The sequence below is a fragment of the Scleropages formosus genome, chromosome 3 (assembly GCF_900964775.1).
Source record: "Scleropages formosus chromosome 3, fSclFor1.1, whole genome shotgun sequence".
Lineage (NCBI taxonomy): Eukaryota > Metazoa > Chordata > Actinopteri > Osteoglossiformes > Osteoglossidae > Scleropages > Scleropages formosus.
In genome coordinates this window covers 25406619-25432715 of record NC_041808.1, presented here as the reverse complement: position 1 = coordinate 25432715, position 26097 = coordinate 25406619, and the positions used below count along the sequence as shown (strand labels likewise).

At 42.7% G+C, this 26097-nt stretch overlaps 1 protein-coding gene and 7 non-coding genes across 8 annotated transcripts; all 8 read left to right on the top strand.

Moving 5' to 3' along the window:
• The first annotated feature begins 254 nt into the window (after positions 1-254).
• On the top strand, positions 255-327 carry trnam-cau (transfer RNA methionine (anticodon CAU)). Its single transcript has one exon. It is a non-coding gene; the product is annotated as a tRNA-Met (tRNA).
• Positions 328-870: 543 nt separating this feature from the next.
• On the top strand, positions 871-943 carry trnat-cgu (transfer RNA threonine (anticodon CGU)). The gene has a single exon. It is a non-coding gene; the product is annotated as a tRNA-Thr (tRNA).
• A 544-nt stretch (positions 944-1487) lies between these two features.
• trnam-cau (transfer RNA methionine (anticodon CAU)) lies at positions 1488-1560 on the top strand. Its single transcript has one exon. It is a non-coding gene; the product is annotated as a tRNA-Met (tRNA).
• Positions 1561-2103: 543 nt separating this feature from the next.
• Positions 2104-2176, top strand: trnam-cau (transfer RNA methionine (anticodon CAU)). Its single transcript has one exon. It is a non-coding gene; the product is annotated as a tRNA-Met (tRNA).
• Positions 2177-2720: 544 nt separating this feature from the next.
• trnam-cau (transfer RNA methionine (anticodon CAU)) lies at positions 2721-2793 on the top strand. Its single transcript has one exon. It is a non-coding gene; the product is annotated as a tRNA-Met (tRNA).
• Positions 2794-3336: 543 nt separating this feature from the next.
• trnam-cau (transfer RNA methionine (anticodon CAU)) lies at positions 3337-3409 on the top strand. The gene has a single exon. It is a non-coding gene; the product is annotated as a tRNA-Met (tRNA).
• A 543-nt stretch (positions 3410-3952) lies between these two features.
• trnam-cau (transfer RNA methionine (anticodon CAU)) lies at positions 3953-4025 on the top strand. Its single transcript has one exon. It is a non-coding gene; the product is annotated as a tRNA-Met (tRNA).
• Positions 4026-11974: 7949 nt separating this feature from the next.
• Positions 11975-25992, top strand: LOC108936653 (aminoacyl tRNA synthase complex-interacting multifunctional protein 1-like). The gene is made up of 7 exons (XM_018756163.2): positions 11975-12008; positions 14705-14789; positions 15024-15137; positions 16263-16403; positions 17166-17374; positions 23325-23493; positions 25208-25992. The coding sequence occupies exons 2-7, from the start codon at positions 14711-14713 to the stop codon at positions 25372-25374; spliced, it is 879 nt and encodes a 292-aa protein (XP_018611679.2). The 5' UTR covers positions 11975-12008; positions 14705-14710; the 3' UTR covers positions 25375-25992.
• Positions 25993-26097: the final 105 nt, after the last annotated feature.

Sequence of the window (26097 nt, the reverse complement as noted above, 5' to 3'; positions counted from 1 at the left end):
CGTAAAGCTTGCTCCTCCCAGAAGCGGACCTGTCTGAAGGTGCGGCCACTTCGATGTTGCGGGCAGGTTCCACCCTTTGCGCGTGTGATGACAGATGCTTCACGGGAAAGAAAGCGACGCGTCGTCATCGAGAATCTTGACGCTTCGTTTTCCTCTTGGGGAACTGTTTTTAGCGCAGAAAGGTAGCTAGGCTAGCGAGCGAAGCAGCAACTCTTGGAAGCGTTGCAAGAATGCAACAGAGTCACGTTCTCCCAGCCTCGTTAGCGCAGCAGGTAGCGCGTCAGTCTCATAATCTGAAGGTCGTGAGTTCAAGCCTCACACGGGGCATGGCTGCGTCCGTCGTGGATTTGGCCTCCAGCTTTCGGGGGTGCTACAGCTGTCTTTTGCTTCAGCAGCTTAGCAAAAGCATACGCTCCGATTTACGTTGTAGTCCAAGGAACCGAGTTCTTCCTTCTTCAGTGAAAAGCACCAGGAACAGTGGATAGCCTGCATCGCCCGTGAAGCACTTGGCAACGTTTGTAATTAAAGGCGCAGGAATCCCTCCCGCGTCCCATTTGACGGCAAAAGAGCGATTAGCATCTTAATCCCCTGGCGCACCAAATGCTGCGCGTTTGCTCGTAAAGCTTGCTCCTCCCAGAAGCGGACCTGTCTGAAGGTGCGGCCACTTCGATGTTGCGGGCAGGTTCCACCCTTTGCGCGTGTGATGACAGATGCTTCACGGGAAAGAAAGCGACGCGTCGTCATCGAGAATCTTGACGCTTCGTTTTCCTCTTGGGGAACTGTTTTTAGCGCAGAAAGGTAGCTAGGCTAGCGAGCGAAGCAGCAACTCTTGGAAGCGTTACAAGAATGCAACAGAGTCACGTTCTCCCAGCCTCGTTAGCGCAGCAGGTAGCGCGTCAGTCTCGTAATCTGAAGGTCGTGAGTTCAAGCCTCACGCGGGGCATGGCTGCGTCCGTCGTGGATTTGGCCTCCAGCTTTCGGGGGTGCTACAGCTGTCTTTTGCTTCAGCAGCTTAGCAAAAGCATACGCTCCGCTTTACGTTGTAGTCCAAGGAACCGAGTTCTTCCTTCTTCAGTGAAAAGCACCAGGAACAGTGGATAGCCTGCATCGCCCGTGAAGCACTTGGCAACGTTTGTAATTAAAGGCGCAGGAATCCCTCCCGCGTCCCATTTGACGGCAAAAGAGCGATTAGCATCTTAATCCCCTGGCGCACCAAATGCTGCGCGTTTGCTCGTAAAGCTTGCTCCTCCCAGAAGCGGACCTGTCTGAAGGTGCGGCCACTTCGATGTTGCGGGCAGGTTCCACCCTTTGCGCGTGTGATGACAGATGCTTCACGGGAAAGAAAGCGACGCGTCGTCATCGAGAATCTTGACGCTTCGTTTTCCTCTTGGGGAACTGTTTTTAGCGCAGAAAGGTAGCTAGGCTAGCGAGCGAAGCAGCAACTCTTGGCAAGCGTTACAAGAATGCAACAGAGTCACGTTCTCCCAGCCTCGTTAGCGCAGCAGGTAGCGCGTCAGTCTCATAATCTGAAGGTCGTGAGTTCAAGCCTCACACGGGGCATGGCTGCGTCCGTCGTGGATTTGGCCTCCAGCTTTCGGGGGTGCTACAGCTGTCTTTTGCTTCAGCAGCTTAGCAAAAGCATACGCTCCGATTTACGTTGTAGTCCAAGGAACCGAGTTCTTCCGTCTTCAGTGAAAAGCACCAGGAACAGTGGATAGCCTGCATCGCCCGTGAAGCACTTGGCAACGTTTGTAATTAAAGGCGCAGGAATCCCTCCCGCGTCCCATTTGACGGCAAAAGAGCGATTAGCATCTTAATCCCCTGGCGCACCAAATGCTGCGCGTTTGCTCGTAAAGCTTGCTCCTCCCAGAAGCGGACCTGTCTGAAGGTGCGGCCACTTCGATGTTGCGGGCAGGTTCCACCCTTTGCGCGTGTGATGACAGATGCTTCACGGGAAAGAAAGCGACGCGTCGTCATCGAGAATCTTGACGCTTCGTTTTCCTCTTGGGGAACTGTTTTTAGCGCAGAAAGGTAGCTAGGCTAGCGAGCGAAGCAGCAACTCTTGGAAGCGTTACAAGAATGCAACAGAATTATGTTCTCCTAGCCTCGTTAGCGCAGCAGGTAGCGCGTCAGTCTCATAATCTGAAGGTCGTGAGTTCAAGCCTCACACGGGGCATGGCTGCGTCCGTCGTGGATTTGGCCTCCAGCTTTCGGGGGTGCTACAGCTGTCTTTTGCTTCAGCAGCTTAGCAAAAGCATACGCTCCGATTTACGTTGTAGTCCAAGGAACCGAGTTCTTCCTTCTTCAGTGAAAAGCACCAGGAACAGTGGATAGCCTGCATCGCCCGTGAAGCACTTGGCAACGTTTGTAATTAAAGGCGCAGGAATCCCTCCCGCGTCCCATTTGACGGCAAAAGAGCGATTAGCATCTTAATCCCCTGGCGCACCAAATGCTGCGCGTTTGCTCGTAAAGCTTGCTCCTCCCAGAAGCGGACCTGTCTGAAGGTGCGGCCACTTCGATGTTGCGGGCAGGTTCCACCCTTTGCGCGTGTGATGACAGATGCTTCACGGGAAAGAAAGCGACGCGTCGTCATCGAGAATCTTGACGCTTCGTTTTCCTCTTGGGGAACTGTTTTTAGCGCAGAAAGGTAGCTAGGCTAGCGAGCGAAGCAGCAACTCTTGGCAAGCGTTACAAGAATGCAACAGAGTCACGTTCTCCCAGCCTCGTTAGCGCAGCAGGTAGCGCGTCAGTCTCATAATCTGAAGGTCGTGAGTTCAAGCCTCACACGGGGCATGGCTGCGTCCGTCGTGGATTTGGCCTCCAGCTTTCGGGGGTGCTACAGCTGTCTTTTGCTTCAGCAGCTTAGCAAAAGCATACGCTCCGATTTACGTTGTAGTCCAAGGAACCGAGTTCTTCCGTCTTCAGTGAAAAGCACCAGGAACAGTGGATAGCCTGCATCGCCCGTGAAGCACTTGGCAACGTTTGTAATTAAAGGCGCAGGAATCCCTCCCGCGTCCCATTTGACGGCAAAAGAGCGATTAGCATCTTAATCCCCTGGCGCACCAAATGCTGCGCGTTTGCTCGTAAAGCTTGCTCCTCCCAGAAGCGGACCTGTCTGAAGGTGCGGCCACTTCGATGTTGCGGGCAGGTTCCACCCTTTGCGCGTGTGATGACAGATGCTTCACGGGAAAGAAAGCGACGCGTCGTCATCGAGAATCTTGACGCTTCGTTTTCCTCTTGGGGAACTGTTTTTAGCGCAGAAAGGTAGCTAGGCTAGCGAGCGAAGCAGCAACTCTTGCAAGCGTTGCAAGAATGCAACAGAGTCACGTTCTCCCAGCCTCGTTAGCGCAGCAGGTAGCGCGTCAGTCTCATAATCTGAAGGTCGTGAGTTCAAGCCTCACACGGGGCATGGCTGCGTCCGTCGTGGATTTGGCCTCTAGCTTTCGGGGGTGCTACAGCTGTCTTTTGCTTCAGCAGCTTAGCAAAAGCATACGCTCCGCTTTACGTTGTAGTCCAAGGAACCGAGTTCTTCCTTCTTCAGTGAAAAGCACCAGGAACAGTGGATAGCCTGCATCGCCCGTGAAGCACTTGGCAACGTTTGTAATTAAAGGCGCAGGAATCCCTCCCGCGTCCCATTTGACGGCAAAAGAGCGATTAGCATCTTAATCCCCTGGCGCACCAAATGCTGCGCGTTTGCTCGTAAAGCTTGCTCCTCCCAGAAGCGGACCTGTCTGAAGGTGCGGCCACTTCGATGTTGCGGGCAGGTTCCACCCTTTGCGCGTGTGATGACAGATGCTTCACGGGAAAGAAAGCGACGCGTCGTCATCGAGAATCTTGACGCTTCGTTTTCCTCTTGGGGAACTGTTTTTAGCGCAGGAAGGTAGCTAGGCTAGCGAGCGAAGCAGCAACTCTTGGAAGCGTTACAAGAATGCAACAGAGTCACGTTCTCCCAGCCTCGTTAGCGCAGCAGGTAGCGCGTCAGTCTCATAATCTGAAGGTCGTGAGTTCAAGCCTCACACGGGGCATGGCTGCGTCCGTCGTGGATTTGGCCTCCAGCTTTCGGGGGTGCTACAGCTGTCTTTTGCTTCAGCAGCTTAGCAAAAGCATACGCTCCGATTTACGTTGTAGTCCAAGGAACCGAGTTCTTCCTTCTTCAGTGAAAAGCACCAGGAACAGTGGATAGCCTGCATCGCCCGTGAAGCACTTGGCAACGTTTGTAATTAAAGGCGCAGGAATCCCTCCCGCGTCCCATTTGACGGCAAAAGAGCGATTAGCATCTTAATCCCCTGGCGCACCAAATGCTGCGCGTTTGCTCGTAAAGCTTGCTCCTCCCAGAAGCGGACCTGTCTGAAGGTGCGGCCACTTCGATGTTGCGGGCAGGTTCCACCCTTTGCGCGTGTGATGACAGATGCTTCACGGGAAAGAAAGCGACGCGTCGTCATCGAGAATCTTGACGCTTCGTTTTCCTCTTGGGGAACTGTTTTTAGCGCAGAAAGGTAGCTAGGCTAGCGAGCGAAGCAGCAACTCTTGGAAGCGTTACAAGAATGCAACAGAGTCACGTTCTCTGAGCCTCGTTAGCGCAGCAGGTAGTGCGTCAGTCTCATAATCTGAAGGTCGTGAGTTCAAGCCTCACACGGGGCATGGCTGCGTCTGTCGTGGATTTGGCCTCCAGCTTTCGGGGGTGCTTCACCTGTCTTTTGCTTCAGCAGCTTAGCAAAAGCCTCCCATGGGGCATAGGTGTTTTCCTTGTGCATTTGATTGGATCCTTTGTACGTGCTACGATTGCTTTCTATCTTTGCAACAGCGTACACTTTTTTTCATGTTGTAGTCCAATGATCTGAGTTCTTCCTTCTTATATTAATAGATCCAGGAAAAATGGATTTTCAGAGGATCCAATCAAATTTTAGTTTGTAAGGATGACCATTGAGCAGTACAACGTTGAGGAGAATAACCCTGGTTATTGTCTTGAAATGGATCAATCGAACTGCTCCCATCTATATACCGGTCTTGATCAACCATTACACCCCAGCTGGACCCTTTCGCTCGTCTGCTTCAGCTCTCTTGGTGGTCCCATGCACGAAAGGTTAAACACAGAGGTTTTCAGCTCTCTCTCTGTTGTGGTGGAACGACCTTCTCCTCTCACTCAGAACTGCGAAAACTCTGTCTACATTTATGATGGGTCTGAAAAGTCACCTTTTCCGAATCCATTTCCCCCAAGATCTCTCCAGCTCATGTACGGTTTAAATATACATGCACCATAACTTCATGAGCATCACCAGATAAAGCCTTTTATCAACCACTACTCCAGCATTGTATTTGCTTGCTTGTGTTTCTTACTATTATAAAATAAATAAATAATGGTTGGAGGGTATCAAGATTTGTTTCTTCTGTGTTTTGTGCCCCTACTTGAAGGATGACCCTTGGTGCAGCAAGTGGATGGTAATAAACTCAAGTCACATGTCTGAAGCTATGTCTCTTTCTCTTGATGTAATGCATAAATTGTACTTTTGCTGAGATGTACATCGCTTTGGACAAAAACGTCTGCTAAATGAATAAATGTAAATGTAAAGTGGGTACAAGACTCCCACAATGCAGTGAGTCTCACAATCTCTCTCACATAGCATCTTGTTGCATTTTTCAGATGTATTCTCAATTTATTGTGTTGAACCAAATGTTGTGGGCCTGAACTGAGTGTCGCTAACTGGATAAATTAAAAATCCTGATCCATTAACAAAATGTTGAATTACCAGTCGAAGACCAGATGAGTGAAAAAACTGGAAATCGGGAGAATGAATAATGGAGGTAATAGTCAAGGGAAGATGCTTGTTCCATTCATAAAGTAATTTTGTGAATGGTTTGAGAAGTCCAGTAACCTTTTGTATATTGCTTGTACACGTTGTTAGAATTCGTCCACTATGATTTTACTGGACGCAGCTTTATAAGAAACTCACAAAGGCAGTGAAGGAGAAAATGTGCACACAATGAGAGCACTGTCTTGGCAAAGCTACCGTATCCTTGGCTCTGTGATGCTCAATAAACTTATCCACATGACAAAGTTATGTTGGTGATTTAAAAGTTCTGACTGCTGGGATTAACTGTGAAACTGGATGCAAGAAGAGTTTCTAAGTCCCTGTTAGAGAGGGGCTCAAAAAATGTCTAAATATATGCATTATACTATTCACACACATACTTTCTGAGCTGCTTGTCCCCTGCAGGGTCACAGGGAACCACAGCCTAGCCCAGCAACAGAGGGTATAAGGCTGGAGGGGGAGGGGACACACCCAGGACAGGACACCAGCCTGTCGCAAAGCACCCCAAGTGGGACTCAAACTCCACACGCAGCAGAGTACAGGATCTGATCCAACCCGTTGTACCACTGCGCCACTGCACCCTCCTATATATTGTTCAGTCATACTAATTTAACCATATCAGTAAATTTGGTGGTGGGTAGAAACACACTAGGTTAAAGCAAACACACACCAAGGATGTCCTCTGTGTTTAACTTTAATGTACAAAACTAAATCTAAACAAAAAACTGAATAACCATGGTGGGAAAAAGTAATCTCACATATTACCTTACCCCTGGGTTTAGATTTTAAGATAACTTATGATGAAAAACTGTTTTCACACTTGCCAATTTAATTTTAAGACTTCCGTGTGTGTTTTCACAATAGCATTTTCAGCCTAGTTGGAGCTCATGTTATTTGCTACCAGGGTTACAGCCAAAGGTACAATTCTGGTATGAAACTAGAAAATGGGTAGAATTAGACTGTATTTTATTTATAGTTTTGTTGTATAAAATATAATTTAATATAATCATACAAAAAATTTATAACATCTAAGTTTCTTCAACTGTAACTAATAATTCTAGTGTTCCTTGTTCGTACTGTACCTTGATTAATGCTTTTAGGTTAGTTATAATTGTTACTTACTATTACAATGTTGCACTATTATTATTATAATGAATACAAGGACCATTGAAACTTTTTGCATTATTTTGGCCGCCAGTTTCCACTGTTATCCAGTAGTGGAAATCCATACAAGTATGAAAACACAAAAGATTTAATGGCAGAAATATCAAGGCAGGGTTGAAATGGCCCTGCTGAAAGGTCTGGATAAAAAAATGTCACATTATGATCAGCTACCTCATTTCCACATTTAACCAGGTAACATTAAGGAATAACATAAAGCACAAACCACTGGCCTTTTTTCCTCATTGCTGTTCCTGGATAAGACTGAGGCCAGCATCCTGTGAAAGGTAATTTCAGTTGTTCTTGACCTTCGCATAATTGTAGTGACAATTGCTGAGCGTTTCCAAATTGCATCTTCACATCACCAGGACAAAAGACGACATCTGCAGAAAGCTGGCTGGAGCTCAGAGCTGGGCAGTCGCGTCAAAAAGGGCCACTCTGACCTCAACAGACATTAATTTCCTGGAACAGTATTACACTTAAGATATCACCATTGTCCCTCCGCCCCTTGTGATTGCCCTGCAGGCAGGGTTATTTTGCCCTCTGTCTGGTTATTAAACTCAAGGAAATGGAAAGCTGCTATCTGAGAAAGCACAGAACACTGTCTACACCAAAAAAAGAAAAAAAAAATGCGATAGCAGCGAGAGCAGTGTTAACATCATCTAGTATAAAATCCTTGCAGCAAAACTTCAACAAAATGAAAAACTAAAATAAATAATTAAACTACAACAATACAAACTGGAAAAGTGAGGCAGGGAGCATTTTTTTGTTGTTCAGAGAGCCTCAGCCAAATGGGGAAAAGACTAAATTCATCACATTTTCATAAAGACAGATCTGAATTAGAACAACAATCCGAAGTGTGTAACAAAAGAAGACAGCTTGCTGCTGCTATTCCTCTGTGGTGATTCTTCTTCCCTGGGCTCTGGATTATAATGCAGTTGGGATGAAATGCTTTTAAAAGTCAATGACAGACACAAAATCTAAGGCACATGAGTCCTAAAGAGGAGTTCAGTAAGGTTACCATGTTTACAGTAACATATGGAAAATGGAATCAATGTCACTGTACTGAAAAAAGATACGTGTGCAGAATTGTTCAATATGCACAATGTGTGTATATACAGTACATATGCAGAAATAATAATGGATGTTTCATATATGTTGTAGAAAAATGTTTATTTATTTATCTTCCTATCTATTTGTTCTTTAAAGGGATGCTTGAAAATCTATTTTTTGGATTTATTAACATGAACTGTGCACAAAGATCTCCATCTGGTGGTGAATTGCTTGTCACACAATCTGTTTCATGCTTGTAAAAATGACACTTGTTACCCAACCAAAAGCAGAAACTGGAAGGATTGCGCAGTGGCATAATCTAACAATAAATGAATGAAATACGTAAAAGATCATTAAATAATAAAATTACTTCACTAAAATTAAAAAGTAAAAGTAAAAAAAAAAATAAATAAATACTTTGTAACCTGAGTGATCAGGCAGTGCCATACATTTAAACATTTGGTCAGTGAAAAATTATTTCAACAGGAATATATTTAATTAAAAAAATAAATAAATAAATAAAATGAAGATCAGATGAAATAATGCAAGGAATAAGGCACAGAACATACACAGTCTGCATCAAATTGATGCTGTTAGCACACTAAAAGTCTTAATTTCACCTTGTTTACCAAGTAGGTGACCAGTAATGAAGGATTCTTATCATTGAACATCAGGAGGAAACCATTTAGATACTGAGATGATTTCATTACTGTTAAAATCTTGGTAAATCACAACACGGAAACAAACTCAACCAGCTGTTTAAATGATTTAAAAAGGCATATTGAAGGGAAATTCTTGAGAACAGATGTCTTTTGATGTTTTATGAGGCATGAGGGGCAATTTGGACCAATTAGTGGAATCTCCTTCAATGGGACACCACAAGTTCATTGTAAAATTCTAAAATACGGAAGTTCAAAAGTAACCTGGAAACTGGTGCTCAAATGCAGCCGTATTTTTAAAATATTTTGTCACATTCCAGCAAAGTACACCAGTTTAATAACTAACAATACTGTAACAATAGGGGACTAATTTTGAAAGATCACAATATAGTCCAGTGTCTTCACAAGTAATATTTTGCAGTAATTATAAAAAATAATAATAGAAATACTGAGTACATATGAATGGATCAAATTGTCCTGTATACCTACTTTTTAATTTGTCCTCATAAAGTTATGCAAACCACATAATGTTGGTTATTTTATGTTTATGGGAAACAGAGTTCTGTTCTCTTGAAGAGGGTGACTGGGTTCATGCAGTTCATAATGTTCTTGAACTAGATGATGATAGGCTTCATAGAGAGCAAAAATACCTATTCACATAATTTGTGATAGTAGAAACAGTCACATCTTAACCCAACACACCTTTTAAAAGCAATAAAACAGCAAATAAAGTTAAGACATGGAAAAACAAAGAATGCACCTAAAAATGACAAATGATTCCACAATTTAGGGTATGTGCCTTACTCAAGGGTACTATAGCTGCAAGTGAGATTTTGTTTATACTTGTTTTATTGGCATCAATCAGTAATTAAAATGACAGCATTCCTAATGAAGCATTCCTTGTGCACTTACTAATAATTAGGAAAGGATTTGGAAAATGCGTACTGGCAAAATTACACCAATAGATGGGAGTATGTGAATATGTTCCAATTAGACCATCCACGGGATTTCTACAGTTAATTACAAAAGTGGTAAATGTGCCTTTGCAGCAAGGAAACAAACAAAAATAACACATGTTCCACATAAAATCCATCAATAAATTAAACTGCTGGTCCAGTTCAGGTTTGTGGTAGTCCAGAGTCTATCTCAGAGGCACAGGGTGTGAGACAGGATACACTCTGGATTTGAAACAAGCCCAAACCTTTCTTTTCCAGTAACAGTTTCAAGCTCCTTTTTGGGGAGGGGGGGTCTCCAAGCAATCCCAGGCCAGTTGGGATGTACTCTCTCGACGCGCTCCGTAAATCTCCAGCTGAGAGGAGTAGTGACTTTCCCCCAAGGCTCTGAATGTCCTGAAATGCTGTCCTCTGGTAGATGGACCATGTCCACCACATTGAGGACCTTGTCAAGGTGTTCCTTCCACCGTTCTGCAATCTCCCCACGGGTGGTCAGCATTATCCCACCATTCCATAGTGAATGAATAAATAGAAACCATGGTCACAAGGTAAATCACTGACTTTTGGCCCAAGGAGTCCTGGTACCAGATAAGAAAAAGTGAAAATACCAAATGATTAACATGTCAGTAAAAGTACCTCTCCCATTGTACAGCATACAATATTGTGTACATGCATCTAGACATATCCTGCATTGTTATTTTACATTTATTTAGCAGATGCTTTTTACCAAAGCAACTTACAACAAACTCTATGTAGTGTTGTCAGCCCACACACCTTATTTACCAAGGTGACTTACACTGCTAGATACACTACTTACAATGGTTTACTCATCCATACGTCAGTGAAACACACTCTCTGTCACTGACACACAATGGGTAAACCTGAGCAGCAAGTTTTCGGACTGTGGGAGGAAACCCACACAGACACAGGAAGAACATACAAACTCGGTTACATGGCCTTTACCCGCTACCCTATCATTTCATTTCTAAGATATAATTAAAGCCACAACTGGCTGCTTGTTGCCAGTTTCTATTGGCTTAAAGGCAGTGTTAGCTGTGCAAAGTTAAACATTAAAATCTGTTTTCAAAAAAGTTTGTTCTTGAATCTGTTGTATTCCTAACTCATAAAGTAGAAGTCAGGTGAACACAGCTGTTAACAAATGTTTGGTTTCTAAAAAATGCATGAAATTATTATAAATTTCCTCAGCTTTTTATTGAGTTTTTCTTTATTGAGTCTGTATTTAATAGGAATCATTACTTTTTAGAATGATGCGTATGCTGGAAAACAGTCAAAAATGACTTACTGTCTGAAGTAATCAAAAAGAATTAATTTAATAAAGCATAAAAAGGTAGCATATAATGTAATTAAAACCGCTGGCCACAAACTAATAATTAAAGGAAATAATATCTTTCACAATGCCCTACTGATGCTTTTGTCTTGAATATTTATTTTCTCACTTTTGCTAACCGCTTGCTCTGGTGGGGGTCGTGATGTCCAGAGCCTGTTCTAGACTCAGTGGCTGGAGGAAACCCAAATGCACACAGACAGCATGTGAACCACATGTAGATGGACTGGGATTTGAACCAACACCCATACAGCGCAGGCATTGAGAGCTGGGCTGCCCTTAAGGAATCCACCAAAGTATTTATTCTTTACTTTTTCTAAGAGTGCAGTCCTAGGAACAGCTAAGATACTGCGCAGAACCGTCAGACTCCAAGGCCTCTGGTAAAAGAACTGAGCTTGATTAAGAAACACACCACCCCCTGTGGGGTAAGAGGGAGATTTATATATATATACACACACACATTTTCAGAACCGCTTATCCCATACGGGGTCACAGGGAACCGGAGCCTACCCGGTAACACAGGGCGTAAGGCCGGAGGGGGAGAGGACACACCCAGGACGGGACACCAGTCCATCACAAAGCACCCCAAGCGGGACTCGAACCCCAGACCCACCGGAGAGCAGGACTGTGGTTCAACCCACCGCACCCCCTACTATATATATATATATATATATATATGCTCCATATATATATATAGAGCAGTGTCTTTAATTTAAATACACAAATGGAAGTACAGAAATTCTGGAAATCACTGGCTAGGCTGCACAAGCTAATTTTAGCCTGGATCAGGATTCAACTGTTGGTAAAAAACCAACTCAGCTGGTAAGGGCCTTCCGAGCCCACTCTCCCATATTGGTTTTCCAGCATCAGTCTGAGGAGGAGCGAGTCAGTGGGGAATATGGCCAATGCAGCCAATGAGGGAACGTGGAGTGGACAGCTGCCCGCGCCCGCCCACACGAGTCAGTCTTGAGGCTCCTGCCCACTGCAACGCACCTCCTTCTGTCTGCGTGGATCCCGGTCGATACAGGTGACTCTCGTCCTGCATTCTCATCTTCTCTGGACAACCATGTGTGATCGAACTGATGGTCCAGCATAACTTTTAATATACACACTGACTGCACGGGACATCCAGTCATACAGCACGTTGGTAGGCGTGTCACAAGTGTGCTACAAGTGCTGTACCTGTGTGCGTCAAATACTTAATAAACTCAACCCTTTCTCTGTAGTACTTGTTTGTGATTTTTAGCTAGTAAGTAAACCTGTATCCATATAATATTAGAATGTAATGTTAATGTTTATACATTTTATATATTTGTATGTATTATTTCAGATAAATGAAACATTATTTTGGATTACTAAAATATGTTCAATGGAGCTTTTGTAAATACACTGGTATTGCTTTTATTGGTATTATATTTTTGGTTAGAATGTGGAAGTTTGATAAATGGTGTCTTGCTGTATAACTGAGTAAAACAGTGTAAATAGCTTAACATAAGTAACTTTAGAGAAAAGCATAGGATAAATGAGTAAAAGTCAATACTTGTGTAGTGTTTCAGTTGTGGCTGTGTCCCTGTGTTGTCAGTGCTGCAGTAAAAGCAGCTGTTGATATCTGAGAACTGGGTTCTATTTATAGTGCAGTGATTTGTGAGGAGGCCAACGGGGTTTGTAGCAGCTGCTATCAGTCCACTAATCCACATTCTCTCTAGACGTCTAAATGTCTCGGACACCTTAATGCAGAGCCAACAGAGTGTCATTGCTGCTTTGTTACAGCTCACCCAGTAGTAGTTATTTACATTTACGTGTAAATGTACATATTTACACAAATTCACATATTTTAATATGTAGATAAAATGCAGCAGGTAGTGAGGGACTAACTTATGAAGGTTTCAAGAGCTCAGGCAAAAACAGGTTCAAAAGAGATGAGTTCTCAGATTCAGCTTGAAAGCTGGTAGGAATTCAGCAGCTCTGAGGGAGAGAGGGAGCTCAGTCCAAAGCAGGACTAAAATTGAGATCATGTGCCTGTGACAAACAGGTTGCAGGACCCTAAAGTCCAAAGAAAAAAAAATAATATTTTTTGAGCTCTGTAATATACTGAACCTTTTCAGGCAATTTCCGTGAGTTGATGGGGTGGTATTGGTGAAGGAACCCCTATGGCAATAGCTGACTCTTCTGTTAGACTGACTGTGACAGTCTCAGTAGTCTCATTGTGTTAGCCTCAGAATAGCGCCTTTGGCGATCTTGATCATGTCTCATTACTGTTTTGATGCAGCAACCTGAATGTGGTCCTGATCCAGTCTTGCTATTGAAGCATGAGTTATAGCCTTGTCCTCTTTAGCAGAGTTCATTCACAGATTTTCACAAATACACATGGTGCTGTCATTTGTCTGCAGGTCCTTTCTTCATTAGCCTTTCTACATTAATTTTCAGGCTCAGAAGAAAAGGGAACTTTGATCTCTGATACTATCAGCTCCAGTGTTTTTGATGTTTCCAATTTCCTCATCTGATTTCCATCTTTCTAGAGCTCCATTTGCTGTTTTCCAGCAATACTCTGTGCTGCAACTGTGATTCCTTCCTTTTTTTAGTCCTTATAAAAATCCTTTTCCTGCACTCTCGGTGAGGAACGTTGGCCAGCTTCAACATGTTCACGTCAGGCATGAGTAAGACCTGGTGACCATCTGTTTGTACATAGAGTATGTCCAGTTTGATGTGTACTGATTAAGTACCGAAGGGATCCTCTTTCGAGAGGAAGTCCCGCTCATGGCCATGACTGTGGGCTTGCAGGAAGATATTGGCAGAGATTTATATGTGGCAGTTATGGAGTATAAAATATAATAACCTGCTGCAGTATTATTCAATACATCATTTAGTTAAAAAAGTGCTGGAAATATCTACTAGTTTTGACAAGTTTGTGATATCCACTTTGATTTTTACTAGCTGAGAATACAGTTTCTCCATTTTGACCCTAGAAGTTCTGAGGTTTGTCTGAGCAGCTGAAAGACACAGTCTGACTCCTGAAGTGTACAAATATTCCACAGTTTTTCCCAATTATGAGCTTACTCTTAATAAATATTATTATTATTATTATTATTATTATTATTATTATTATTATTATTATTATTATTTATAATATATATACATTTATTTTTTTAACAGTTTTTGCCTAAGCAACTTATAATGCACTGATTTATCTATTTAGACTGCTGAAGAATTTTACTGTATCATTTCAACAGTCAGCTTATAATAATAATAATAATAATAATAATAATAATAATAATAATAATAATAATAATAATAATAATATATGCATGTGTACAACATATGGTTACATAGCCTTCCATCTAGATTAATTTATCTAGCTAATGCTTTCCCCCAGAACAACTCAAAATGTCAAGCTCCATTCATGGATTTCCCTGTTTATATAGAGGGGTAATTTTTTGTGTGCCAGTTAAGGGTAAGTATCTTGATCTAGGGTACTACAGCAGGCGCTGGGTTTTGAGCCTGGGTTCTCTGAGTGCAAGGCAACTTTAGGAACTTGCTACCATGCTGTACACAAATTATAGCAAATACATTTCATTCTGAGCACTTTAAGAGTCTGCTTGGGTGTACTTGTCTTCCAATGGGGACTTTTTCAGAAACTTCCAGTTCATATACAGTATGCTGTGATGAATTTCTTATTTAGTTAACCACCAAAACGATGTGTTGAACTATTTCCATCTTTAACAGAATAAGATGGACCAGAAGACTGGTGAGGCGGACCAGATAATGGAGTACTTCAAACAGCAGGTGCTACTGCTCAAGGAGAAAGCATGTAAGAGAACACCTTTCCATTACAAAAAAAAATGTAGCAATAAAAGTATGTTGTTTCATAGTACTTTTCTGCAGATTGAAGACTTTTGAGTCATTGATGTTCTAGTGCTAATGGGTGAAAGCAGCTAGAGACTGTGGTAAATGGTGTTATTGGATAGTTAGCTGTGCTCAAAAGAAAGAGGTGCAAACTGTTCTGCTGATAGACCATAATTACAGTTAAAATGTGTGTTTGAAGTGTTACAGGCATCAATACGAGAAGAGAAGAAGCTTCTAGTGGAAAATGCCAAGCTGAAGAAGGACATTGAGGAGCTGAAGAAAATTCTGTTCGAAACACAGAAAAAGAGAGGAGGTGAAGTAGTATCAGCATCTTCTGATTGGATATTTCCATCTAAATTCTTAATGGAAGTTTCTGACAATGTCAACATAAATATTAAAACCCTAAAGAAGGCTACGCATGATTCTGATGCCATATCAGATGTTTATAATGCCAGAGCTTCACCCCATCTCCATCTCTATTAAGGTGAATAGTTGAATGGATGGCATTGCAATAAGAGTGTGTCCAATCACATTACCAGAATAAATTCCTAGGGACTTGGCTTTCAACAAGCACAGTGAAGGTGCCAAAACTGGACTTAGTCAAAAAAATCCAGAGTCAGGCTGCAAGATTCTGAGACCAGAGCTTCTCAAGCCAAATTGGAAGGCTTCTGTTATAGAGGGAGTAGCCAGTCTCTGAACACAGGCCATTCGTAGTTCTGGAGATTCCTGCGCTGAAGAAAAAGAATGAAGTTGCATGAACATCCCACCCAAGACGCTTGAGAACGAAAAGGTAGATGGGGTGATTAGTTCTAAGATGGCAACAAACCAAAAGGACTTTGCCTTAGGCTAAAAGAGATGCAATTTCAGACTGATGGTGAAGCTCTGCATCCAGAAGTCAGATTAACTGTGAAGAAATATCAAGTAACAATGTCAGTGAAATTTATTTTTTCACACAAAGCTTTTGTCCTTGGTAAATTTACCCACAGATGTTAATACTTTTACACAAATCGATATGTACTGAAGCAATTCTGTAATGATATTTACTTTTTCAAAGGGGCAAGAGTTGCTCCCCTATGGTTACCTAAATCCGTCATGTTTTGAATGGTTTTTGAGTTATAGCTCGAAGGAAGAGGGAACAAGCAGATCCAGCATTCCTCAAATGAACCACTACAGCAAGCTGCCATCCCAGATCTTCTTGGAGAAGGCTGTTCCAAAGGCTCTTGGAGTAGTGTTACTGCTGCCCTTTGTTACTGGGCTAAGAACAGTTAACACAAAGTAGATTAAACAGAAGTCAAACTCACATGGTTTGTTCTTTAGGGGTGGCACTGAGAGAAAGTTAGTTTTCCCATTTTTACCAATAAAAATCAATTACATTAAATTAAATGTAGGGGCCATCAATGCTGGAAGGGTAATCCGTCTAACTGTGTCCAATCTACAGCAAAACAGGCAGCCATGCCCTTGGCAGTCAGCTCCGCTCAGTGCGCCCCCACACCATCCACCTCTGCTCCCCCAGCGACTGACAGCACGAACGTTACCCACAAAGACAGTGAGGGACGAAGAAGAAGAGCTGAGAGGAAGGGTATGTGGTGGACCTGCCTTGTCAGTGCATGCTCAGATCTCCAGCAGTACAAAGCATGAAATATTTAAGTAATAATTTTTTAAAAAAATCTTTCTTTGTATTTATTACTTATACTTATTTATAATTTCAGAGTATTTCTTAATGCCATTTTTGCCTTTTTCACAGATCCAAGGCCCCAAGATGTTACAAGGGGCATATTTAAGAAGCTTTTAAATTTTATTTATTTTTTAAAATGTATTTAGCAGACACTGTTTTCCATGTAGGGGGCGTGGTGGCACAGTGGATTGGACCACAGTCCTGCTCTCTGGTGGGTCTGGGGTTTGAGTCCTGCTTGGGGTGCCTTGTGATGGACTGGTGTCCCGTCCTGGGTGTGTCCCCTCCCCCTCCAGCCTTACGCCCTGTGTTCCCGGGTTAGGCTCCAGTTCTGTGTGTGTGTGTGTGTGTGTGTGTGTGTGTGTGTGTGTGTGTGTGTGTGTGTGTGTTAATCTACTTACAGTGATTTATTTATTTAGTAAGGTCATTTTTCTGAAGCAATCAATGGTAAGTAACTTCATCACGGGTACTACAGCAGGAGGTGGAATTTGAACGTGGCACCTACAAATCTAAAGGAAACGACTTTAAACTGCCGCACCACCTGTTGTCCAATTCCAATACTACTGTATATCAACCAAAATGTCAATTAACGAGAAAAAAAGCAGAAATTTCTAATTTAATTCCCATGTATCATGTTGAATAAAATCCTTTTTTTTCTGTGTAACACAGCTGAGAGGATGGAGCGCAGGAAAGAGGCTGCAGCCTTTCAGACAGAGGAAACAGTGGATGTTTCCCGTCTGGACATCCGCGTGGGCAGGATCATCACGGCCACAAAGCATCCTGATGCCGATTCACTGTACGTAGAGCAAGTGGATGTTGGCGAGGCCTCTCCCAGGACAGTGGTCAGTGGACTGGTCAAGTACATTTCCCTAGAGCAGGTAGGTTGCTGGTTTTGGCATTCCACACGCGTATGGGGTCTTTCTCAGCTGTCAATGACCAGCCTAGCACAGCTGAAAAGCTAGACCCAAAGGCCTCCCAAACCTGCACATTTATCATTCACGCTCTGCTGAAAATTATGTAAATTATGCTAATTACATAAATCAAGGCAATTATGCTGCCTCTGCTAAAGAAGCCATGGTTATCATCAGGTACCAAAGTGACATCATTCAGATCACAGCTGTCCATGTAGCTATGAAACCCAGTCTGTGTTTAGACTGACTAACTATAATAGTGATGTGTATCACTTGAGATGACCTCGAAAAACACACACACACATATACTTGGCCTTAGAAAATGTCTTTGAATCATTCACTGTTACTCATTGTCATTGCATTTAATAATAATAATAATAATAATAATAATAATAATAATAATACTAAAAGCTGTGGTACTAACATTTAGACTAGAAGTATGAGACATGATGTAAATGAAAGATTTGAAGTATTGTGAATGCTGGTAAGTGTTGTCATTATTTTCAAGGAAAACACACACGCTTTCTGAACCGCTTGTCCCATACGGGGTTGCGGGGAACCGGAGCCTAACCCGGCAGCTCAGGGGACACACGCAGGACAGGACACCAATCTGTCGCAAGGCACCCCAAGCAGGATTCAAACCCCAGACCCACCAGGGAGGAGGACCCGGTCCAACCCACTACGCCACCGTGCCCCCCAAGGAAAACATATCTTTGCAAATAGCAGAATATTGGTAGTTAATTGGCCCTAGAATATATTTAGGCTCAGAGATGTGTCCCATTAAGTAGTTTGGTATATGATGGAATTGTAAGTATTGAAGTTAGTTTTTCCTTTTTTATATAAATATGTAATATACGAAAATTAATGTTTTATACATTTTTCATGTTTGGGGCATTTTTATCAGGAGGTTAGAACTGCATTTAATGGTAATTTAAGTGTAGTTTATGAGAATTATAAGCAGTTCTGAAGAACACAATCTCTGAAATTGGGGAAAGGTTTTGTTCTTTTCTCGAATGCTTTCAGTCATGACCATTACAAGGTACATAATGGGAGCACTATGAACACACTCTCTCGGGTACAATCTGCCTTCAGATGATCAGCTTTCAAAATATTACAGCACTCTTTGAGACTGATTTGCTGGTTTGTGTTACGAAAATGGAAATAAGGTTATTAGATTGTTTTCTCAAACTACAGAGGAGTGTTAAACATTTCAATTGAATTTCCTTTCAAGGCCTTTCTTTGTTTTTATTAGATCACATAAAGTGACTAAGTCATCAAGCTGTGATGGGAGCTGGCATCGCTGCTGCAATGAAATCTTCTGAAACCAATTATTTTACTTGGATTAAAGTATTTGCAGGGTTTCAGTTTATTTGGTTTTGGTTGAAATCTTTGGAATATAAGGTTACAGCTACAAATCCCCAGTTGACTCAGGAGAGCAAAAAGTCCTGCCGAATCTTTACTTGCATTATTCGCAGCAGTTTTGCTTCTGCAATGATATTTGCTCTTGCCCTCACTGTATAAAGGGCAGCTTTTTATATAGCTGATAAGTCTGAAAAAATGTGTAAACATGCAAATCTAGGTGTGTAGCTCAGTCCCGTATCTCCGATTGTTGTTCCAGTCTGATATGTCTTTATAACCAGGGCCATGTCTGACCATTATGACCAGGGGCTCTGCAGCAATGGAAAATTACTGGCATCAGTCTGTTTCAAAGTGCGAGCTGAGATGAGGTATAACCTTGTGCTGAAGTGCCTCTCGTCACCCTGTATCAGTCAGATTCAAAGTGGTTGTAGGCAGGGAGAGAAGTTTTTAAAAGTATTTTAACTATTATAATTACTACTTGCACCTGTGTCTATTCTTTGCACGTATTACTGTCTGTAGCTTTATGCAACTTCTTTGCTGGATCAATTAAATATCTCTCTGTTTGCACCCTGGTTTTGCAAATTTTGCACAATATGCGATATATTAGTGTTTTACTGCCTAAAGGATAGCAAAATATGCACTGGAAAACACACACACACACACACACACACTATCTGAACCGCTTGTCCCATACAGGGTTGCAGGGAACCAGAGCCTAACCTGGCAACACAGGGCGTAAGGCTGGAGGGGGAGGGGACACACCCAGGACAGGACACCAGTCTGTCACAAGGCACCCCAAGCAGGACTTGAACTTCAGACCCACCAGAGATCAGGACCCGGTCCAACCCACTGCACCACCACTCCCCCCACACTGGAAAACATTTTATATATATATTTTTTCCCACTGGGAAATTTAAGTTTATTAAATGGTGATGCTGTGTACTGAATGAACCATGCAACTAATTGCAAATGACATACTTGTTCTATTGTAAACATTAGTTTTATTGGTTTACTTTACTTTGGGGGGGTGTGGTGGCGCAGTGGGTTGGACCGCAGTCCTGCTGTCCGGTGGGTCTGGGGTTTGAGTCCTGCTTGGGGTACCTTGCGACAGACTGGCATCCTGTCCTGGGTGTGTCCCCTCCCCCTCCGGCCTTACACCCTGTGTTGCCGGGTAGGTTCCGGTTCCCCGTGACCCCGTATGGGGCAAGTGGTTCTGAAAGAGTGTGTGTGTGTGTGTGTGTGTGTGTGTGTGTGTGTGTGTGTATACTTTATTTTGTTACAGCAAAGGTATAATCACATTTAATCAAGCGACTCAGTATGTTTGTACTCTCTGTCTTCCTTGTTCAGTTAAAGGATCGGTTTGGGAACCGATGTTTCTGGATAGTGAGTACTGATGTCTGAGCATGGTTCGACTTTAGGAAAAAGAACCTTCCAGACAAGCAAAGCTGCCAACAAATCCATGCCACAATGATTCTCATCTTCTTATTTTACTTCTCTCAGCAGCTGCACAGGCTGTCAAAATGTTCAGGAGAGCAAGAAGGAAATTCCACACCACAGACACATCTTTTCGGCACCTCACGTTTCTACCGAGCAGCGTGAGAAAAGGCATTTCGTGCCTCAGCATGTTTTTGGATGCCTGCAGAAATGAGCCAGCTGCAGAACCCATGCAGTCCCATGAAGCTGACTTTCCTTGACCCCTGTGGGTCACCGTGGTCCTCATTATGCGAGTCCTGTGGTCTTCCTTCATACTGTGATGAGCATTTTATACCAAAGTTGCTGTCTGACTGACCGCAGGCTCTAGGACCGCACACAGCTCAGTGTGTGTGGTGCTGCTGTGGTAAGAGGAGGCTTTCTGGAGAATGCAGGAAAGGGCGCCCAGGCCTCTCTCTGCAGCCTCAGTGGAAATATATATATCTGAAAAAGGAATGCTTTCTACATTATCCACTTGCTATGTTTGTAGCTGGTGCTCAAGAGCAAAACAACTCCGAATGTCCTTATTTTTAAATATGAAAAAGAACGCTGTACTGTACAGCAAAATGTCATGGAGAAAACTAAGTTTGTCACGAAAAGGGTTTGTTTATAGTCAGTGTTTCAGTGATGGATGGATGGATGGATGGATGGATGGATGGATGGATGGATGGTGTCATGATTCCAGGGGATGGAAGCCCCGTTGTTCACCAGAGGCACCACCTGTGATCCATATAACTAACCCAATGCACTTGTTTTCAATTAACCTCAGTACCAGTCCACAGCCCTATAAAAGAGGGTAAAGGTATACTACTTCGTGGATCCTTGATCAACTCTTTACTGCTGACCTGTTGCTTGTCCGATGTATTTCTGTTCCTGTCCAGTCAATGCCAGCCCTTTGTGATCCTGTCCAGGTCCGGTGTACCACACCGTTGCTGTTGTATGTCTTTGTTTTAACTCTCTGCATGCAACGCAGTCTCTTATTCCGTGTCACTCATGCACTTTATCTCTGGTTTTGCACTATGCACTTGTATATACACTCTGGTCCCGACGTTACAGCAAAACACGTCCGCGTTCATTTCAGGTCTGGATGTTACAAATAGATACAATGCAACGCAACTTATTCTTAGATAGCACTCCATCGTGAATTGTGGGTAATAATATAGAACTTGCAGCAACTACACTTCATAGCCTTGGCATATTACGAAGAGAAGCTTGTGGTTTCACATTTGTGTGCATTATACTTCTGTTTTATAAAACTTTTTTCCCCAAGAAAGAGTATAAAGCCCTTGTTTCTTCTTAACCTGAAACTCAGTGTTTGTATATAAAGGTACAGAAATGCCCTGTAATTGTTTACTATTATGCGGTCCCGCTCCGCAGGCGTCGGGGGCGTCCCCGCGCCGGCCCGCCCCGGGTACCTACTCGCCTGGACGACCACCCGACCTTTCCCGCCGTCCGCGGCGGGATTGGTGGCGCGGGGGCGGCAGTTCAAAGACTCCGCCTGAATAGAGGGGGTGCGGTGGCGCAGTGGGTTGGACCACAGTCCTGCTCTCCAATAGGTCTGGGGTTTGAGTCCCGCTTGGGGTGCCTTGCGACGGACTGGTGTCCCGTCCTGGGTGTGTCCCCTCCCCCTCTGGCCTTATGCCCTGTGTTGCCGGGTAGGCTCTGGTTCCCCGCAACCCTGTATGGGACAAGCGGTTCTGAAAATGTGTGTGTGTGTGTTTACTATTATCACTATACCAAGGTCAATTGTATAAAGACTAATAGCATAACCAGCCTGAGTGGGTGAGTTATGGGCCATCATTAAAATGACTTTTGCTTGTTCAGGCAATTGTTCAACTTCCTCCATTGATCTTTGGAGAGCAGAGCTGGACACTGGCTAATTTTGGAAACTGATTGCTTAACATCTGTGATCTCCTAATCCTCCACTTGATTCTTTTGATCTGTGTGGCACATATATTTTGGCATCTGATATGTTAATTTATCTTGCAGTATCACAGTAATTAATAAACACACCAGTCAATTGATCTTAACTGAATTATTTATTCCTTTTGGATACTTGGGGTTTTCCCTACTTATTACACTTAATTGTATGTTAAACTGTATATTCCTCAAAAGTTAAATGGTGCCCGCAAAATCACTGGAATTTTTCGGTTCAGTTTCACTGATTCAGTGCAGACTGTGCTATTTATGAAATCTCATATTTTATAGATGGTGACTCGCTTACTGTGTTATTACCCTCGAATTTGTACAATCATTCTGACAGGCAATTTCCATCTAAATGAGTATGAGTCAAAAAATGTTCCACTTCACCTCAGATTATGATTTCTTCTCAATGTTTTGGTAAAAAGCAGAAAGGTCATCACATTCTTCTTGGTGTCCCAGTATGGTTATTTGTGTATGGTAAGAATTCCGAGTTATCAGCAGACATTGGCTAAACAGAACAGTTAGCACAGTGTCAAATATTTCCCTTCGCATTCTGTCCCAAGAGGGGCATAGAGCTTAACTGTTCTATATACAGTGTCTGATACCTTTGGCCTTGCTTTTTGGTGGAGAGTTGTTCCCAGCCATCTAAATTCTCAAGTAGCACTCATAAAAGCAGTCTCCAAAGATCTAAGAACTTCTCCATGACCAAGTAATTGTCATTGGGTCACCGATGTGAAGTTGGATATTCAGAGACAAAGCTTATATAACATTTGCATTGAATATACAGTACTAATCAATATAATGCTACCATAGTGTCAAACACTATTTATTCCCTAATTTACCTAGGAAATCCATTGCAAATGTCAATGGGAAATGAGAAGTCTTGTATCTCAAGTGTTCGAATCTCAATTCTGGTACTCGTTTAGCAGAATGAAGTTATGTGGTCCCACTGTGTATGAGAATCTGATAAAAATTCACCACACATTTAATGTCACTGTCATTTACACAAAGGGATGTTTAGAGCAGTCTGTCCAGTTTTGAGGTCAGAAGCAGCCAGGAAGATGCCAAACCCAGGGTTTTGAACTCTGTTCATTTTACTGAACCCAGAACTGTACTCCAGTTAAACTTTTCATCCATTGACCCTTCACTGTGTTTTTCCCCAAAGATGGAAAACCGGATGGCAGTGCTGCTGTGTAACCTGAAGCCATGCAAGATGCGAGGAGTGGTATCTCAGGCCATGGTGCTGTGTGCCACCTCCCCAGAAAAGGCGGAGATGCTGGAGCCACCCAGCGGGGCCATCCCTGGGGACAGAGTGACTATCCAAAGCTCCATTGGTAACCATATTCCCCATTGTCTCTGCTCTGGAATCACTCACATAGAATACGCATGTGTCACCCTGTAAGGTTTTGAACTGGTAACAGGGTGTTCCGTTGGGAAATTAACATACATAAGTTCACAAAATAGGATTCAGTAGGGAACTGATGTCCCTACAGGCACGTTTGCACGCATAACATCTGTAAATGCATTTCTAAGAATGTAGGGAGATTCCAGTGTGGTTTCAAAGTGTCTCTTAACAGCTCTGGATGCTTGAAAAACTAGCATTTAATGATTTCCATGGCAGATTGCATTTTACTGGCTGTAGAGTGAAATACCGCCCACCTCCAAAAAAAAGAGCTGTCAAAGATTGAGAATTTGTTGTCTGAAAAAAATTGATCACAGCTGAATCATAAAAGTTTGTTAATGTTTGGGGTCATTTATACTGCAGCTTCCAAGTGGCATAGAAGTGAAGCAATAGGCAAAATGCTGTAGATGGGTAGCAAGTGGTGTAGTGGTTATAACTGTAGTTTTGCACTTGAGGGTCTTAGGTTCAAATCCCCCATCTTCCTGTAAGACCATTGATTAAGGTTCTTGCCCTGAAGTGATGCAGTAAAAATGATCTTGCTGTATAAGTGGATGAATTATTATGGGTGGATTAACAGTGAAATTCTTTTTGCACAAAAGTGTCTCATGATTAACAAAAAAACACCTTCTTTTGTAATACACATTAGGTTCTTTTCCAAATACCCAAATTACGGAAATGTTAAAACACGTGCTGTTTTCATCATCATTCAGTTTAAAAAGGTGGGGCAGTTCTAGGTTTTAGCAGTGGAGCGCTCTGCAAGACCGTGTTGTTTCTGGCTGTTTCCTCCCCAGCGTTTGACCACAGCTCCATCTCAGATGTGTCTCTTTCATGACGGTTCCCAGAGCCAGAACCACTCAGTAACAGTTCAAGCAGGTCACTTTCTGGAATTTGTTCTCTATCGCAGTCTCTGCTGTTTACGTAAAAGGACGTTTAGAGTGAGCCAAAGCAGACAGTGCGCATGACATGGGCTTTAGTAACTTCACACGACAACATCTGTAATGAGCAGAACACGCCAGCAGATGTGCACGCTTGTACACACACTCGCAAACACATGAGGTGACACCAACTTGGGCCTGTGTGTTCTGCTGTGCTGTGCTGTGTGCCGCTTTTCAAAACCAACGCTTGTTCATTAGTTGCCCGCTGAGGCTCACAAGAACAAGCTGCTGGCCAAAACTAGTTGTTGCCACCCTTTTCCATTTTGATGTAATTATTTTCTTGGAAGCTGCTATCTTTAAAAGGCGTGAGATGAGAAATGCTTGGTGTTCCTTCACATATGATGGCAGCTGGCACACAGAACACAAAAACATCCCGTCCTTTGATGCTCATCTATAATCTCACTGAGTGCCTAAGCATGAAGTTCTAGCCAGGAATGACATTTTAAGGTGCCCTTTGGGTGCTTGGCTTCACTCTTTCACTCCCAGGGTAAAGGTGGTTCATCAGCATGCGGCTGGTGTCAAAGTGGTTAGAACTTTTGGAGACTGAGGTGACAGGTTTGAATCCCTCCTCCTACTGTAGTACCCTTAATCAAAGAACTTAACCTGAATTAGTACAGTAAAACTTCTCCTGATGTACAAATGGGTAAATCACCATTTTTTGGAGGAATGTGTCACGTAACTGTAAACTCAGAGCCCTTGTGTTCTGCACAGGTGAGCCAGACCGTGAGCTGAACCCTAAGAAGAAGGTGTGGGAGCAAGTGCAGGCCCACCTGCGCACCGACAGCAAGTGCGTGGCCGTGTACAAAGGGGCTGCCCTCGAGATTCGTGGCAAAGGCTACTGCAAGGCGCAGACCATGAGCGACTGCAGCATTAAGTAAAGCATGTCGGGTCCACTCTCATTTTATTACTACTCATCTCATCTGAGCAATACGAGCCAAATGGGCTGATTCACAGTAAAGACATGCAGATAAGCGTTCTTTGACTTTTCTATCAATGAATATCAGCAGACATTTGAAAAACTCTACATTAGGAATGTACAATTTTTCTTCTCTTTATTGTCACAGTATCACATTTTTTCCAGATGAAAAAAAACTTTTGAATTACACATACATTTAATATCATATAACTTTTCATTTTCAACATATTGTCATTGGATGCATTTTGGCACTGGAAAGTAAGATATGAAACATAACTCTTCAATCCAGCAAAAAATATATTTAGTTACTTATTTTGTGCATTAGGTAAATTTATGTATTTAATATTCATTGGAGCAAAATCGTGTGCGTTAATAAAGATTTATCTACAAGTGTCATGGGAATTTATTCACGAATGATGTCTGGGTGAAGTATGACTGACACATTATACGTACAGTACTGTGTTACAAGGCTATTGTTCATACCAGTTAGCATTCCGTGTTGTTACACATATTACACATTATTAGACAACATAATCATTTCAGAGAGTACAACTGCAATGTTAACAAGTGTAAAAGTTTAAACGTCATTGTCTATTAATCTGTATGTCACAAAATAATTTGAAGTTTTTTTTTAACTTATCAAATAAAGGTAACTAATTCAACAACAACAACAACTATAATAATA

What these genes read in the sequence shown, in the direction of transcription:
- LOC108936653 (XM_018756163.2), top strand. Translation starts at nt 14,711, where the DNA reads ATGGACCAGAAGACTGGTGAGGCGGACCAGATAATGGAGTACTTCAAA. An exon ending in AGTACATTTCCCTAGAGCAG is followed by an intron (nt 17,375 to 23,324) that starts GTAGGTTGCTGG and finishes TTTTCCCCAAAG; the next exon opens with ATGGAAAACCGGATGGCAGT. An exon ending in GACTATCCAAAGCTCCATTG is followed by an intron (nt 23,494 to 25,207) that starts GTAACCATATTC and finishes TGTTCTGCACAG; the next exon opens with GTGAGCCAGACCGTGAGCTG.